The 18,009-nt window shown below is 45.7% G+C and overlaps 1 protein-coding gene across 1 annotated transcript in view; it reads right to left on the bottom strand.

Moving 5' to 3' along the window:
* LOC138567555 (uncharacterized) overlaps positions 1-18,009 on the bottom strand; it is a 310,480-nt gene that overhangs the window by 203,499 nt on the left and 88,972 nt on the right. Inside the window, exon 2 of the mRNA XM_069645890.1 lies at positions 15,320-15,440. Coding sequence (XP_069501991.1) covers positions 15,320-15,440 — 121 coding nt within the window. The remainder of the gene's footprint in view (positions 1-15,319; positions 15,441-18,009) is intronic.

Genomic DNA, 18,009 nt, shown 5'->3' on the forward strand with positions numbered 1-18,009 from the left:
CTCCTTTGTAGAGCTACATGGAAAGGAAGAATAGGATCCTCCTGGGGTGCCTTATCTAAAATATCAGTCAGGTTGTTGTGCTCAAACAGTGGTGCAGGCTTTTCCATCCCAGATATTCTATGACCCTAGACATCAGTTGTCTGTAAGATCCATCAGCATGGTCTGAGGGATCTGGTCTGAACTATTTCTGGGGAAGTGTCGAACCCACTTGCAGATTGCAGGGTTTCATGAAGGTCTTTTATTCTTGAGTCCTCTGAAATTAAGACCTCTGGAACATTTTGTGTCCCATACTGCAATTCAAAGGGACGCGATTCATCCAAAGATGGCTCATCATCCACATAAATTGAGGAAATCGACTTGAAGTCTCTTAGGCAGCAGGGTGAATGTTTTCCTGACATCCTTTGAGGATTTTGCTATTTGCGTTGACAATGGCGTCAAGGTCTTCGTCAGCGTTGAGGGCTTCGACGGCTGTGGCGTTGAGGCTATTTTAGCCGTCGACTTGGAGCCTTTTGGCGCCAATGGCATCAATGATATTGGCTTCAAAGGAGTGTTTTCTCTACTCAAGGGAACCTTTTCTCCTGGACACTCGGGCCCAAGGGTGCACAGGTTTTGTCCTTAGCCTTTTTGTCGTGTTTGTCGACATGGGCATGACTTATCTTTCCTCGAGTCGGATGAGGCCGCATTCTCGAATACTTTGAGCATTTTTTAGTCTCAACCTCTCCCACTCACCCGGTGAGGCTGATTTGGTGCAGCATGAGACCCGTTCCGGGGTGTGGAACTCGACGAAGACAGCGATCTGTGGCGCCTTTTCTTCAACCGCCTTGAGGATGATGACGAGTGGTGTGAGTCACTGCTTGATCGGGACCTTTTAGCTTTCTTCCAACGAGGAAAGTCATCTCTCGACTAGGAGGATCGCTTTTTCGAAAGGGTCGAAGGGGATTTAAGAGACCTACCTGCAGCTAACTTCCCTCTATGCTCTTTCAGGGCTTTCACTGTCCTCAATAGGCAGGACACACACTCCGATTTTAAATGAGTGGATCCTAAGCACCACAGACACTCCTGATTGGGGTCCATCAGGGACATTTTCGTGCCGCAGTCGTGACATTTTTTTTTAACCCTGATCTCGAAGTCTATGATGCAGACGATTTCATCTTTTCCACTAAATACAAAAGGTTTCTTGACAAGGAACTGAAGCGCGCTGATATTCCGAAAAAACGGAACTGAAGCCAAGGGTCGCTGAGCACGCTATAAACCATCAATGACGCTGACACTGAGACAGAAATTATTTTCTGAAGCAGCTAAAGCTGGATATGGAGATATTAAAAGATGAGGAATATGTGGGAGGACACAATCTATTCAAAGGAAGGTATTTTGGAAGAGAGACTTGGATGTAGTGAGGGTCCCGGCCACAGAAAGCCTTGTGAACGATGCAGAGGGTCTTGAACTTGATCCTTGCAGCCACAGGGAGCCAGGGGAGAGATTGCAGGGCTGGAGAGATACAGTCCCTGGGCTTGAGGCCAATTATAAATCTTGCAGTCCTGTTCTGGATTACTTGCTGAGGGCAAAGAGTAGAGGAAGTCAGATTGAGAAAGGTTGTTGCAGTAGTCCAGCCTAGAGATAACCAGGGCCCTGGAGACAGTGAGCTTCTGGAGGAAAGTGAGAAAAGGAAGAATACCCCTGAGGTGGTGCAGCTGGTAGTGGGCCTTCTTGGCAAGGTTCGTGATGTGAGAAGAGAAGGAGAGACTGGAGGTGAAGATGACACCAAGGTTTTTTGCCACACAGGAAGGCAAAGGAAGAGGGCCCAAGGAGGGCGGCCAGAGTGAGAGGGGAAAGCGGGAGCAGGGGTCTCAATGAGAATGACCTCTATCTTACTGGCATTAAGGCAGATATCATTGGAGGCGCACCAATCCTAAATCGCGGATAGACAGTCAGGAATGAGAGAGAGAGAGAGGGGAGAGAGGAGAGGAGGCTGAGGGGAGCCTGAAATAGTGAAAGTTGGAGGAGAAGTAGAAGGTAGAGATCAGGTGGGTCAAAGGGGTCAAGTAGACATTGAAGAGCCAGGGTGAGATGATAGAGCCCTGGGGAGCACCACATGTGGAGAGAGGTGGTGGAGAGATAGGACCCAAGTTGTACTTGGGAGAGGCAGTGCAGGAGGAAGGAGGTCAACCACTCCAGGGCCCGATTGGTGATGCCCAGGTTCTCACAGAGTCGATTGATCAGGATGGCGTGATTGACCATGTCAAAAGCAGAGGAAAGGTTAAGGAGGGTGAGGACAGAAGGAAGGCTAGAGTAAAGATTAGAGAGCAGATCTTCACAGGTCTTCAGGAGATCAATGTCTGTGCCTCTGGCTGCTCTGAAGTCAGACTGATGATCATGGACACAACCAACCAGTGCTTTTAGTGGGCCGGGTAGTCTCCTAAAAGTGGGGTTGAGAAGGGGCCCTGCCGGCTCCCCCCCCCCCAATCCCACCACAACGTTGGCGGAACACATTATCCTGACGCTCTGGCTGGCTGGCACTTGTCAGTCAATGTAAATTCCTCTGGTAACCCCTTGCTCGAGGGGTCACCAGAGGAAATTACGGTCCTTTGTTTCCCCTGCCCTCCCCAGGTCGCGGAGGCGTCTTTAACCCTCGGCGAACCTGGGGACATAGTTCGAGATTAATAAAAGATGGCTTGAAAAGTACACAATTCAATCCATCTTTTATAAACCTTTGCCGACGGGCAAAGACATCTTGGGCTTTGTCCATTGGCAAAGCTTTATAAAAGATGGATTGAATTGTGTACTTTTCAAGCCATCTTTTATAAACCTCGAACTATGTTACATATTTCTATGTTTATAAAAGATGTATTGCATATTACACAAACCATAGTAAGGTACGCATACAAATATATAAATGCTTACATGCATTTATTATTTGTTTGTGTACTCAACTATGGTTTGTGTACTTTTTTAGGCCACGCCCATCCCATAAGCCACGCACCCAAATGAGGCCCCCCCCTCCATGATTTCTTACCCCAGTAAAAGCCCTTTAACCAACAGATTTAGTTTGGGGGACTAAGCTTGGAGATGGGCAGCTTTTCCAGAGATTTGTCTAGGAAAGGAGTGACAGAGATCGGGCGATAGTTTGCCGGACAGGTAGGATTGGCAGAAGGCTTTTTAAGGAGGGGGTGTACAAGGGAGTGCTTGAGGAGAGAGGAGAAAGATCCAGTGGCGAAAGAGTGATTGGACCTGTTTGGACAATGCTTTCATAGATCGGACCTGTATAGAAACATTGTCAGGTGTTAGAGAGAAAGAGGAGAAAGGAGGAGGAGAGGAAGAGGTGGCCAGAGGGGGGGCCCGAAAGAGGTCAAGGGAGAGGAAGAGAGCGAGGACAGGATGTCCTGAGTTTTAGTGGTGAAGTAAGAAGCCAGAGCTGTACATAGGGCCTGGGAGAGAACAGGAGAGGTGGAGACTGCAGAAGGGTCGGCCAGCTCCTTGAAGATTTGAAAGCGTTTGGCCATGTTGTTAGAGGCCGGAGAGACACAGGCTTGGATGTGAACTCTCTTCTTGGAGAGGACAGACAGTCTGTATTGCCTTTGGAGCAGGCGGCAGGCCAGTTTGTCAGTGGATGCGCCCGAAGTTCTCCACTTCCTCTCAGCCACCCTGCACTTGCGTTCAGGGTGGCGAGGTCAGAGTCATACCAAGAGTTGCACTTGGAGGTAGGCTTCAGACCGGATTCTCATAACAGTGGCAAGGATGTCCAGAGTGTTGGAGATAGAAAGATGCAGGTTAGAGAGGGCTGTGTCAGAGTGCGAGTCAGCCACAGGAGTAAGAGGATCAGATAGAATAGAGGCAAAGGCATCCACTGACACACGCTTCATAGGCCGAATGACCGAGAAGGTAGGTGGCACTGCTGCGGTGGGCTTTGCCTGAGGGACAGAATTTCAGGTGAGAGGAAAGCAGAAAGTGGTCAGTCAAGAGAGTGGAGTGGCTAGAGGGTTAGAGAGGGGGTATGTCTGAGGGAATGAGAACATCCAAGTTGTGTCCGGCCATGGGCGTTGGACCAGAGGGTAGAATAAAGAGAGAGTGTATCGCAGAAGTTGCGGAAGAGCCCAGGAGGGGTTTGAAGCATCCAGGGGGAAGTTGAGGTCTTGGGGTAGAAGTTGAGAGGCAGAGAACAGGAGAGAAGGAGAGGTCAGCTCACTCAGAGGAAGAGGGCAACCTGGCCAGGTGGCCTGTAGATGGTGGCTAGAGTCAGTGAAAGGCCAGGAGAGATGGGGAGAGATGGATATCCTGCAAACAAGGCATACAAAGGAGGAGTAGGCCTGCATATGAATGACAGAAGCAGAGACCAACTCCGGAAAGATCAGAGCTACTCCACCCCGGGTTGGTTGGTTCTGGGCTCAGAGGATCTTGTATGCATCAGAGAGGAGAGTGTCAAAACACATGACAGAGCTGGCCATGAACCATGTCTCGTTGAGAGCGAGGACATCCAGGTCAAGTTCTTCGAGGAGGTGGCAGATGTCGGAGGAGTGTTTGACAGCAGAGCGAGAGTGGAGGGTAGCGACATGGAGCAGGTTGCCACATTTGAAACACTTCCAGGGTGGGGTACAGGCTTGAGGCACCCAGCGGAAGTGGTAGAGGGGCCCGACAGTGGGCAGAGGTGGTAGCAGGAGGTGGCATAGTAGCCATAGAGGAGGAAGAAGAAGGATGTGGCAGAGGAGCCAGAGAGGTACTATTAGGAGTAGCGGGAGAAGGAAGGAAGTTGATAAAACGCGGGAGACGCCTATCGAAAAGGATGAGACTGGGCTGAGGGCCCTGGACCTAAGACAGTGTCATTTAGATAAGACATTAATGATGGTCTTGGAGGAGTCATAGGAGGCCAAGAGGACCTCCCACCGAGTGCCACCATTAATGGGAGAGAAAGATACCATACGAGAGGTCCATAGGTCTCTAGAGGGAACAACAAAGAGGATGTCGTTTAGAGTCTGTCTGGGGGAAGTGCTGCTGTGGGTATCAGCGAAAGGGAGGCCAGGGTTGGAGACCAGCATATCCCTCTTGAACTTTTTCCTACCCGACTTAGTGAGAGGGATAGGACAGAAGATAGAATAGCAGTTTGAGAAGATGGGAGAGATTGAGAGCACCAAAGAGGGTGCATGGAGGCAAGAAGGGAGCGTGAGGGAGGAAAGAAGCACAGCCCAGAGCCGTGGACCACAGGAAGCAGCAAAGGGGAGGGTTCACGCAGAAGGGGGCACACAGGAGGCAATGAGAAGGCAACCACAGGGGAACACAGGAGTGGTGTGGACGGAAGACAGGGGTGGATGCACTGTACAAACATTCGACCTTCCTTGAAAGAGGGGAAAAAGGCATAGTTTCAACACAAACGGCAATGTATAAAAGGAAAAGCAAACTTTCCTAGAGAGATGATCAAGCCATACAGTTCACCGAGATGCTATGGTTGGTGCAATATGAACAATAGAGTAATTAGGGGGGTGGGTCAGTTTAATGGGGTGCAGCAATCATTGACCCACTGCACTTACCTCAGCAGTCGCAGCATGTTGACGGCTGCAGGCTTCTCGTTTCCCCGGCTGACACCGGCAGACAGCATGTGGAGCTGCTTCTGTGGGAGCCATCCTTTGCCTCTGGGTCCTTCGCCAGAAGGGGACCAACACGGCCAGTGGGGCGGTTTTACAGTCAAGACTAAAGGAGGCCACAGAACCAATCAGGGGTTGGGGGAGGGCTGGGAAGGAGGGAAGGAGGGAGGGAAGAAGGGCTAACAGGGCACCAAGCAGTGAATGCTGCAACACGGTGAAAGATAACATTTAAAATTCAACCCCAGCAGATGGAAGGCTTGTGGGAGCCGGAATGAGGGACAGGACGCACTCACCCTTCGAGGCAGGCCGCAGGAATAACACGCGCCGAAAACCACCATGCACACCAAGCACCGGAGCCCAATTGAAAGGGCACAGAATAAATCACGGGTCGGTAAAGGGCACAGGAGAAGGGGAGGGAAGGGAAGTTGGGCTCTACTTAAATCATCTTCTCTACAATGTGAGCAACATGTCTGGGTCTAACATATGTGACAAGGGTAATGTAAATTACCTTGTCAGAAGGGGCGAGGGGGACACAGTCCTGGTTCTGCCTCTATTAACAGCAGGCAGGGTCCAAATTCCTGATTTTTCCCCCTCATGCATGCCCGAATGTTTATGTGCAAATCTGTGCCTCCTGCCATACCTGGCAAATCAGATGCTTGCCATACATTGTCTTCTTGTTGCAGATCCACTGCAATGCCAGGGAATCAGACTGACAGTAGTCGCAACAGCACCCATGACCAAAAAGAAGCTGGATGTTATGTAACATTTCTAAATTGACTCTTATTCAAAGTAACAATAGTTGCAATTTTCAAAATAACCCAAGTAGGTTCATATGACAGTTTCATACATTAGCATATACAAATTATATGACACCTTTTTTGTTTAAAAGAAAGAGTTTTTCTCTTTATTTGTTGCGGTTGGCCCAACGCGTTTCGAGTATATAACACTTCTTCAGGGGCAGAAGATTCAATACATTTCACATTTATCTACAAAAAAAGAAATTTAATATAAATATTGAATATTTTTCCATGTAAATAACAAAAACACTAGTCTCTTCTACATATCACAACATTTTAACATTCCAAATCAGTTACTAGACCTCAAAAATATCCTGACACTGGTTCATATACAATCCTGAAAATGCATGACCACAAATGTTAGGTTTGACTGTTAATATCGACAATTTTTAATCAAACTTCATTTTAAAACAGTTTAACAAGAACCTGTTTCAAAACCCGATTAAACATCACAAAAGGTTAGATCATATTAGCTTGTACATGCGCCCACAGGGAAGGTTTGTTGATAACTTAGCATGGGGGGTTTCAGTGTCTAAGAACCCAATTTTTAGAGCTAGAACCTTACCTAGAAAGAGCAGTTATATGCATTCCTCAATCGAAGATGACAAACATTATTAAATGTGGGGTTCTCTTGGTCAAAGAAAACCTTTAAGTGAAACATTTATTTATGATTATAGGAGGAGTACACTAATAAGTTTCATAGTATTTTAAAGTCTAGTCAGGAGTGCACTAAAAAAGTCTAACAGGCATAGCTGTACATATTTACAAAAAAATAATCTGTTGGTAGGATTAACCTGTTATTAATGGTGCTCAAATTCACATGGAACTCTGTGTAAGAGCCAAACAGTATTACTTAATGCCAATAACCCGTACTTCCAACTGTTGTCATGGAAAGTAAATGCGTAGGATGACTTACCCTACTTCCTATGGTGGCGGTTCCTTCCGATAAGGAAAAGGAGAAGTTAGGTTGTGCTTGGATTCTATCCGTGACCATTGAGAAACTAAGTTTCCTCATTTTGCTAGTGGACTAGTGTTCACAATCTATTAAAGCAAATAAACTGAGTATAGAAATTTCAAAATGTAAATACAACAGCAGCTCCTAAGTAAACTTAAGGCATGGTACACTGGCGACTTACTTGAATACAGGAAGATCTTTTCAATTGAAGAGAAAGTTCTGCTTCGTCCGCGGATCCGAGCCGGATCCGCAGCTGAATGTCCTTTCTTACTTTATGTTTATATGTTTTATGGACGATGACATGCAAGTTCATAGTTTGAACACTTCTTAATTTGTCAACTGTTGGGTTTTTTAAAATGTGATATTGCTGGATGACGTATTAGATTGTACACCCTATTAGTTTGGGTTAGCCAATAAAAAAACGATACACACCTTAGATACCATTGTTTTATATTTGAAAATAGACATTATGAGTCATTAACCTGGATAATCCACCTCAAGACGCTTTTTTCTATAATTGTATGCACCAACTAGGGTCATTCTTTTTCATTATAACATTCAGAGTCATTTTTAATGATCTTCATCTTGCGATAATTGTGAAACACTGATCTTACCATTTGACTCTACGAGGTCATATTTTGCAATTTTTCCAAAAGAGTTGTCTTCATATATAAGGGTTCCATACATATGATTAGCTGTTTTCTGAATATTGGCTCTGTTTGAAAAATACAGACAAATGCCATCCACTTTTTGGATGCGAGGCGCACACGCGTGCGCATGGTTTACTTTCCTTTCTTGAAATACAACATATGACGTCTACCGCACACGCGCGCATGACGTCTTTGCCCACATAACATTAAAATTGTATACCTGCGCGCAAGCGGCTTGTTTCCCATTGTATACAAAATATTCCCTATTACGTCACTCGCACATGTGCGAGTGACGTCATCGTTCATAAAACATATAAAAACAAGCAAAAAGTAAGAAAGGACATTCAGCTGCGGCTCCGGCTCGGATCCGCGGACGAAGCAGAACTTTTTCAATTGAAAAGATCTTCCTGTATTCAAGTAAGTCGCCAATGTACCATGCCTTAGGTTTACTTGGGAGCTCCTGTTTTAGTTACATTTTAAAATTTCTATACTCAGTTTATTTGCTTTAACAGATTGTGAAAACTAGTCCACTAGCAAAATGAGGAAACTTAGTTTCTCAATGATCACGTATAGAATCTGAGCACAACCTAACTTCTCCTTTTCCTTATTGGAAGGAACCGCCACCATAGGAAGTAGGGCGAGTCATCCTACGCATTTACTTTCCATGACAACAGAAGGAAGTATGGGGTAGTGGCATTAAGTAATACAGTTTGGCTCTTACCCATAGTTCCATGTGAATTTGAGCACCATTAATAACAGGTTAATCCTACGAACAGATTACTTTTTTGTAAATATGTACAGCTATGCCTGTTAGACTTTTTTAGTGCACTCCTGACTAGACTTTAAAATACTATGAAATATATTAGTGTACTCCTCCTATAATCATAAATAAAGGTTTCACTTATAGGTTTTCTTTGACCACGGGAACCCCACATTTAATGATGTTTGCCATCATCTTTGATTGAGAGAATGCATATAACTGCCCTTTCTAGGTAAGGTTCTAGCTCTATAAATTGGGTTATTAGACACTAAAACTCCCCATGCTAAGTTACCAACAAACCTTCCCTGTGGGCGCATGTACAAACTAATTTGATCTAACCTTTTGTGATGTTTAACCGGGTTTTGAAACAGGTTCTTGTTAAAAAAAACTGTTTTAAAATGAAGTTTGATTAAAAATTGTTGATATTAACAGTCAAAACTAACATTTGTGGTCATGCATTTTCAGGATTGTATGTGAACCAGTGTCAGGATATGTTTGAGATCTAGTAACTGGTTTTGAATGCTAAAATGTTGTGATATATACAAGAGACTAGTTTTTTTGTTATTTACATAGAAATCTAATATAAATATTGATTAATTTTCCTTTTTTGTAGGTAAATGTGAAATTTATTTAATCTTCTACCCCTGAAGCAGTGTTATTTACTCGAAACGCGTTGGGCCAACCACAACAAATAAAGAGAAAAACTGTTTCTTTTAAACAAAAAAGGTGTCATCTAATTTGTATATGCTAATCTATGAAACTGTCATATGAACCTAGCATAAAACACAACTACAACAGAGACCACGCACTTAGTAACAAACCTCTCCAGCTACACCCTAACCACAAGCGACATCAACATCTTGAACAAATGCCTGTCTTTTGCCCCTGCGAACCATACTAACTACGTGGATGCCCAGATAGACCTTTTCAAATACACGAGGAAACTCGGTCTCAAAAAATTCTTCGCCAGGCAGATAAACTGGAAACCACCCAGGACAACTTATGTACCGATCAGTGAAATCAATATGGAACACCTTGAGACCACCCACCTATTGGCTACATTGGAGAACTCCTCAAGTACTCAAGGACAGAGCATACAACAGACACTGCAAGAACTTGATATTGAAGAAACGAATCTGAAAATTCCAGAAATTAAACCAAAATCCAAATTCACTCCTAATTTACAAGGAGATAATGCCATTGAGATCTTCAGCCAGGCGGTGACAAGTGACCTACAGCACTTAGAGGACAAAATGAGAAACAAACGCACGAAAACACCAGAAAACATCGCAAACCACGAGACACATGCCCTCAAGACTCTGCAAGAAAACCACCAAATAATAATCAAAGAGGCAGACAAAGGGGGCAACGTGCTCATCATGGATAGACCAGACTACATCGAAATGGCAGTAACACACCCAACAACCCCGGGGTGTTATGAGAATTTAGCCAAAAACCCCACCAACGAGATCACACTAACAGCCAATATGCTATTGACAAAATGGCACAATCGTGGACTTCTGACAGATGATGAACTTAAATACCTACAACCCAGACACCCTAGGATGCCCACCATATTATTCCTCCCTAAGGTACACAATAGATTCACCAAGATACTGGAGGGGCGTCCAATCCTGAGCGGAATCGGATGGATAACGGAACCTTTGAATCAATATATCAATAACATCTTGGCACCAGATGTACTAAAGATACCGACCTACCTTCGTGACACCATGCATACCCTACTGGTACTACAGGACATCACATGGAGCAATGAATATAGCCTGGTGACACTCGATGTAAAAGCCCTATACACGGCCATTGACCACAAACTGGCCCTGAAAGCAATTGACTTCACCTTTGCCAAAACATCTGCATCTTTTTGTTCAGACCTGGAACTCACAAAAGAATTCCTAGAATTTTCTCTAACCAACACCATCTTCCTATTCGACCAACAACATTACAAACCAACCAAAGGCATAGCCATGGGGGCCACATAGGCCCCATCCATGGCAAATTTGTTCACGCATCACTACGAGCAAGTCCATGCCTTTGCCAATAAGAATTTCAATACCATGATTCACAAATGGCTTTGCTTCATAGACGATGTATTGATGGTATGGTCTGGAACAGCAGAACAACTAGAGGCCTTCAAAGGATAACTCAACAACTTCAGCACTGAACTCTCTGGAACCTCAAGTACAATGTCAATTGATTTCCTAGACATCACGATCACACTAGTTGGTAAAGAGCTCACAACCTCCACCTTCAGGAAACCTACGGAGGTAAATTCAGTGTTACACGCATCCAGCTGTCACAAGAAATAAGTGATTAACAATATTCCCAAAGGGAAATTCCTAAGAGCAAAACGGAACTGCAGCTCATTATCAAGCTATGGGAATTAATGCACTACTCTCACCAGACGTTTCTCAGAAAGGGGTTACCCGGAACAGGCAGTTGAAGCTGCAAAATCATTGGCAATCAAAAGAGAACGTGCAACTCTTCTGACACCCAAAGAACATCCAAAGGAACAAGCAACTGATGACAAGATCCGATATGTCACCCAATACTGCAGCGACAGCCAACAAGTGCAAACAATTTTAAGGATACATTGGCATATCCTAATAATAGATGAGGACATCAAGAGGTGGCTACCGGACAAACCATGCCTAACCTACACGAAGGCAAGCACTCTCAGGAACATCCTATGCCCATCATACATGGCACCTACCCCTAAATCCAACGAGAACTGGCTCACGAGCAACAAACCCACAGGGTTCTACAAGTGTGGAATGTGTTCAATGTGCAAATTCGCTAAGAACTCCAAGACAATCAAGTTCAATGACAATGACACACACATTATCAGACAATACATCAACTGTAAATCTAAATATGTCATCTATACAATCGTATGTGTGTGTAACCAGAAATACATTGGAAGTACAAAGAGATAGCTTAGAATCAGAATAAAGGAACACCTAAGCTCACTGCACTCCCAAGACTCCAAATACCCACTGGCCATCCACTGGCAAGAGAAACACCACTGGGACAACAAAGATGACATCACCTTCGTGGGTCTAGAATCTATACCAACAGATGCAAGAGGGGGCAACAGAGAACTCCACCTGCGTCAAAAGGAAGCTTGACTAATATGCAAATACAGAGGCATCACTACCGGCCTCAACAGTGACCATGATTTCCATGTCTTCTTGTGAACATCACAAACCGTCTCTGTCCTATGACTTCCAAGCCTTGCACCATTCACACAAGACATAAGCTCGGCAGCCCTGAGATGACTAACGGGACAACCACTCTCCTGATGAGCACCTCCCCATCTATCTGCTCCGCTTTTCTTTCTCTTATTCTCCTCACAGCCCTTAGAACACAGGGCTCTCATACCAACACAGCAATCCATCAAACCCTCCAACCAATTCCAATTCCCTCTCCTAGGCAACCCGCAACGCCAACCCCTACCATGAGGCAAGGGACCCATGCAAAACTAACAGAAACCTGTTGATTCTATAACACTGCCCTCCAGTGCACTCCCTTGCCATGCAGTGCCTCGCGTACCCGCGTACACTCCTCTATCCAGACATGGATAACCATTCTATGTTCAAACACACAACGTCTCATTCATGACTCAGAGCACACGCTCTTGCCTTGCGACACGTTATGAGTACATCAGGGACCTTCTTGTTAACACAGGATCTTGCATTTGCAAGTTTCGGTTCCCAACGCTAGCACTGTACAGCCACGCCCCCTCATGACGTCCCCCTCCAGCATTCCAATCACATCACCCTCTGAAGCTAACCAATCCTGAGTGGACCCAGCAACCTTAACAGGAAGTGCCAAACTCGGACTGGCAGTCACAGCCAGTTCCGAACAGCTCCAGCTCGAACCGCCGATCCCGGCACCAGGTATGCCTCCTTGCTTCTACGACCCCCCTCCCCCTGACCTCGATCCGAGCCCTCCATTCCACGGGCTTCCGAAACCCGCAGCCCTCAACAATGGACTGCCACAGACGCCTTCAATCCACCACTGCAGGTGCACTGGTCCCTCCCTCTGGGTGGCCATTCACGGGCATCACCGCCCAACTAAATTAGCAATATACGCCACGCACTCCACGGAAGTCTTTGAACCAACCTCTCCACGGGCCTCCACAAACAACAACAACCCAGCCCCCAATCCCCCTCCCCCCAGCCACAGACCTCAGCAAGACGACTACGGTTCACCGCTGTGAACGCACTGGCCACATTGCCCCGATAAGCCTTTTTGGGTACCAACCTCAAACGAGCCTACCAACCCCCTTGGCCATATGAACGGCCACTGGCTGCTTCTCCCCACCAGCCCCCCCTCCACCGAGCCTAATTGCCGAGCCCCGGCGCCCTATGTCAGACACCACCAGCCACCTGCCGCCTACCTTTTCGCTCACACTAGTAACAAGCCACAACACCTTCAGCCCTGCAACCCAATGCAACCCACCAATGAATGGGCCAAATTTCCAAACCCCACCGACCAAGTACCTCAAGCCAATTCATCATCCGTCAAGCACCACCCACCCCCTCTAACCTAGTTCTCCTGGTCTCTTACAGACCAGGCTCACGAGCCCTCACCTGGAACCCCAACCTGGGCCCCCAGTCGACAGCTCAACCACGAGTCTGCTGCCTCATGACCTATGGTAAGCCTCATTAACCTCACATGTCTGTTCTACCACCTACTTTTACATACCGACTGACCCCAACTTCTACCTCTCCTTACGCTCTCCTCTTTTCCTCCCTTGGTACACTGTCTCTCCAATCGGATTCAATGCTTATGTTCTGATACAAATGCATGTTAACTATGAAACTAACAAACAATGTAATTTTGAATGTAATGTCAAAACCACCACAAATCACATCACATCACTGCTCTAAAAATGTTTGGCTACTTCTTCCACATACAACATGTTGGATCTATCCTGAATATTGCTTACAAAATTAAAAACAACTGTAAATCTCATGCGATGTCACTGTGCCGGATTCACCCACTATCATACACCACATGATTCTCTTCACCAAATCAAAGCCTTGATAAAGACTTCGGTTGAAACGCGCATCGGCAACTTGTTTCACCATTTTTGGCTACTTGTTTCACCAATTTTGGCACTAAATGCATATTGCCCTGTTGTTCTGTTAACAATAAATGCAACAAAATCACCAAAGTACATGACCAAAGGACTGGACTCTTACTAGACTATCACAAATGTCTTAAATTGGACTACCAAACCCAGCCAGGGCACACAACTAACAAAGGTTTGTCACCCCACCAAGCATCAAATCAACCGGGAACCTAGGAGTTGGTCCCCTAGACAAACCACGTGCCAGGCGGCAGGCCTAACTACTACTACTACCAACAGGAGGTGCGCAGAGGACCAAGTGTCCCGACACCAAAAACTCCTCATCCCCTTGAAACTGTCATATGAACCTACTTGGGTTATTTTGAAAATTGCAACTATTGTTACTATGAATTAGAGTCAATTTAGAAATATTACATAACATCCTTTAGGCTTATTTTTCCTTTTAGTTAGTGTGCAGGGGACGCAGTTTTCCATAGTTTGGATCTCTTTGTCTCTTGTATATATCCAGCCTAGATACCAAGGCTGTGTTTTTCTCCCCTGTACCTTGAATTTACATAATTTGGTTCTTAGTTTATTCAATATTGAATTTCTGCTTCCATTGGTGTGCAAGTGTATTTGCCTGTTTTTTGTTGGTGTGCCGGGTGAGGTCAGCAGTGATGTGGAGGATGGCCAAGACACCAGGAGGAGGAAGGCGGGAGTGGCGGTTCATGTAAGAGATGGTTGAAATAAGTGAGGTATTGGTCAAGGAGTGATAATGATATTGCAGTGTGAGACAAGTGGGTAGTGAGCATAGATTATGTGAGAAGGCTGCTATTGGGTGAAAGGAGGGTGCTTGAGTAGTAGTCGTGAGAGAAGAGTAGTAGTGGTAGGATAAGTAAAGGGGAGTGGTAGTAGTCTGGTAGTGGCAAGTAGAAGGTGAGGTGAGATATAACATCAAAAGGGTGAAGGCAGAAGCCAGAAGCATTGAAACATGTGAGGGAAAGAAGATAAGTGGCGAGGAGAGAAGAGAGAATAAGCAGGTAGAGTAGAAGGGAAAGATGAGAGCGAGTATAAGCGGAATAAATGAGTCTTAGAGGGTGGCTGCAGGCACTGTTCCCACTTCCACTAGAGAACTAACCGTGGTGAGAAAAGGGAAAGTTAGGCAGTCCCTCAGGGTGTTCGCAAGCCTGCATTTAGGGAGAACATTTTTAGCACAAGAATTAGACACAGAAGTTACCATTTAACAGTACTAACCCAGAGTACGGATGGGCAGCTGTGTTAAGGAAGGGAAGAAGAAGAGACAGAAAGAAAAATAAAGCGAAAAAGAGGAGAGGGAGAGAGACCGATGTAGGCCCCACAACCAAAATCAATCAAAACCCTTTAAACTGAGCTCGAGACTCTGGAGTGGTTTTGGGGTGTGATACACAGTTAGTATCAATTTGACTCGGCACAGTTTGGGCTTGCAACTTAAATAAATAAAATGTCTTACCAAGAGCAATCATGTTTTCATAGATTTCGGTCATCAGCTCCTTGTACATCTCTTTCTGCCATTCTTCTAGATTCTTCCATTGTTCTTCAGAGAAGTAGATGGCTGCATCATCAAACGTTACCTGAAAAAGTGTATTGCATGCTCAGTGGGGGGGATAGGTCAGGATGGAGCATTTAGTGTTTTAGCAAACAGGGTACCCTTGAGAGTAAACATTAAACCAAGACTTTGCATCCCTGTAAAGGACAATATTTCTGTCTCGCAAATGGTTCAGGGACCACAACAAATATTTATGGGGACGTGACTTACCAAAAACAGAGTCTTGAGGAAAAAAGAAACAGTACTGTTGAGATGGATTTCTGAACTCTGACCTGGTGGACAGAGGTTCAGAAGGCCAGCCTAGTTTCTTGGAAAAAGGTAACCTTCTGGACAAGCCAGACCAATCAAGGTAGCATTGGCAGCGGTCAAGACTAGGTGTCAGGAGGGGTGAGCGTGATCAAAAGCCCACAATGAGCGCACACATAGTAAACAAAACCACAAATTACTCTTATTCAGGTGTATATCAAACATATACGCATTTATTAAAGGCATTTTAGTCAAACACAAAGTAATTATTCAGCCCTAATAACAAAACCAGCACAACACTAATCTAGCAAACATATATACAGTAACCAACGGCCAACAAGGATATTACTCAGTACAGTTACACAACCTAAAAAAGAGGGGTTATACAGTGCTAATATCTCTGTGGCAGACCTTCACAATTCACACTCTAGCTAAGAGGTAGTCCAGTCCCTAAGATGTGTGGAACCTAGTTCTCAAAAGTATTTTCAGTGCTGTTGCACACGATCGTGCAGTCAAGTCAAAACGGGGTCTCTTCAAGGGGCTGTAGCGACTCAGGAAGGTAGGTGAGGCAGTGAAGAATAAGTTCCCACTATTGGAGGAGGGTCTCCCCAAGAGAGCATAACAGGATCCAAGTGTTGGGAATAGCTCGGTAGCACAGACTACCTCGATAAAGAAGAGTGGCCCTCAGGAGACACTAGTGCGTAAAAATGGATGGGTGCGCCAGGGGCCAGCGGTAAGGGTTGCAAGTAAACACTGGCCCTTTGCGCACCCCAGACCAAACTTCGGCAGTCGAGTTCATTTCAGTCGCAGGTTAAAATCCTGCAGTTGCGCAACTCTGCGGCTTTCAGGGGCTGCGTTCCACAAATGATTCCAAGGCGGGACAATGGCGATTTCTCTGCTCCTGGTGAAAGGATCAGGCCGGTTCAGCTGCAGCAAGTCTGAGGGCACAGGGACGGGGTGGGCACAACAGCAAGGCACCCACAAAGTTTGTCACCACAGCTGCCCATCACAGTGAGCGCGAATGCTCTGGTTCAGGCATACTCCTTTAATTCGAGACCTAGGAATGCTAGGTGTACAAAACTCGACAGGAGTGTGCCTTATACCCAGAGATTACAGTCTCCAAAGGCTCAAGTCGAAACTCAAGACGGCGGCGCTTCTTAGGGCGAGGGTCACATACGAGCTGGTCAGTTCAGTGGGCGGTCCAGGAACACTTCAGAAGAGGCTCGTTTACAGGTGAAGTTGGAGGTGCTGAGAATAGTTGGTCCCACTATTCCAATGGGTCAATGCGCCCTTGCAGGTCTTCTAGGATCGATCAAAAACAGGGGGTCCGATGGGACAACACTGGGCTCAGGGTGCCAAACCTTACAGCGGGTCACCAGCGGTTCCATGGATCTGCTTCGTTGATTCAGGAAACTTGGCTCCTTAACTAAGTTTGGTGTGGACTCAGAAGATCGACCTGGAATGGGTGAGAGATGCCTTCTCTTATCCAAAATCTCCTTTGCGCCAAAACGAAGAGAAACCAATAGGAGATCTGCTCACATACAGCCATCCCAGACGTGGACCAATCACAGACCATGGTGGTCCCCGTCATCCCAGCACACCAGACATCCTGGCAGCCATGATGTGTATTGGAACTAGACTGCTCCAGCCCACATCCTGGAGGCACAAACACAAGGCATGCAGAAGCCTGTGACAGCTTCAGTTTGCGTGGGGGGTCTGCATGACCAAATAAGGAATTTCCCCGGTCTGCTCGACCTGGGGAAGGCAAAGGGCCATATTAGGCACTGGCCACTGTCCTGGGCCAAATGCGTTAAACAAGGTTTGGACCATTGAAAAGAGTTGAAAACACATAAAAAAGTAACAGCTGCCACCAGCTCTGTCCAAGGCACACTTGTACATTCACCAAAATTCCTTTGAGGGTGTCTAGGGCCTTAAAAATGAAAAAGGGACCCAAGCGCACTGTACTGTAAGGTACTTTGTGCACTGATAAAATGTTACTAAAGAATAGCAACAAAGTGAAAGACTAAGGGAAACAAAGTCTCCCAGTACATCACAATGATGCCGGCTGCAAAAAACTATTTAAACCCCAGCTAGCATATACCTGAATGATTAAATGGGCACTCCGACGGATATTTATTGTACACATTGAAACAATGAACAGTTTTACATTCAAGAACAGGTTCTTAAAAATATCTTAATTAGCCGGTGGAATGAGCCATTCAATCGGACGTTCTCTACGAAGACATTTATTGCAGGAAATCTTTTCCAGTCCCGGTTATAATTTAAAAAACAAAGATTAAGGCTGTGAAGCTCCTGTCACAAAGTATCACTACTTTGTGGAAAGAGCT

This window comes from Ambystoma mexicanum, chromosome 2p, assembly GCF_040938575.1.
Source record: "Ambystoma mexicanum isolate Mex_15411 chromosome 2p, UKY_AmexF1_1, whole genome shotgun sequence".
Classification (NCBI taxonomy): Eukaryota; Metazoa; Chordata; class Amphibia; order Caudata; family Ambystomatidae; genus Ambystoma; species Ambystoma mexicanum.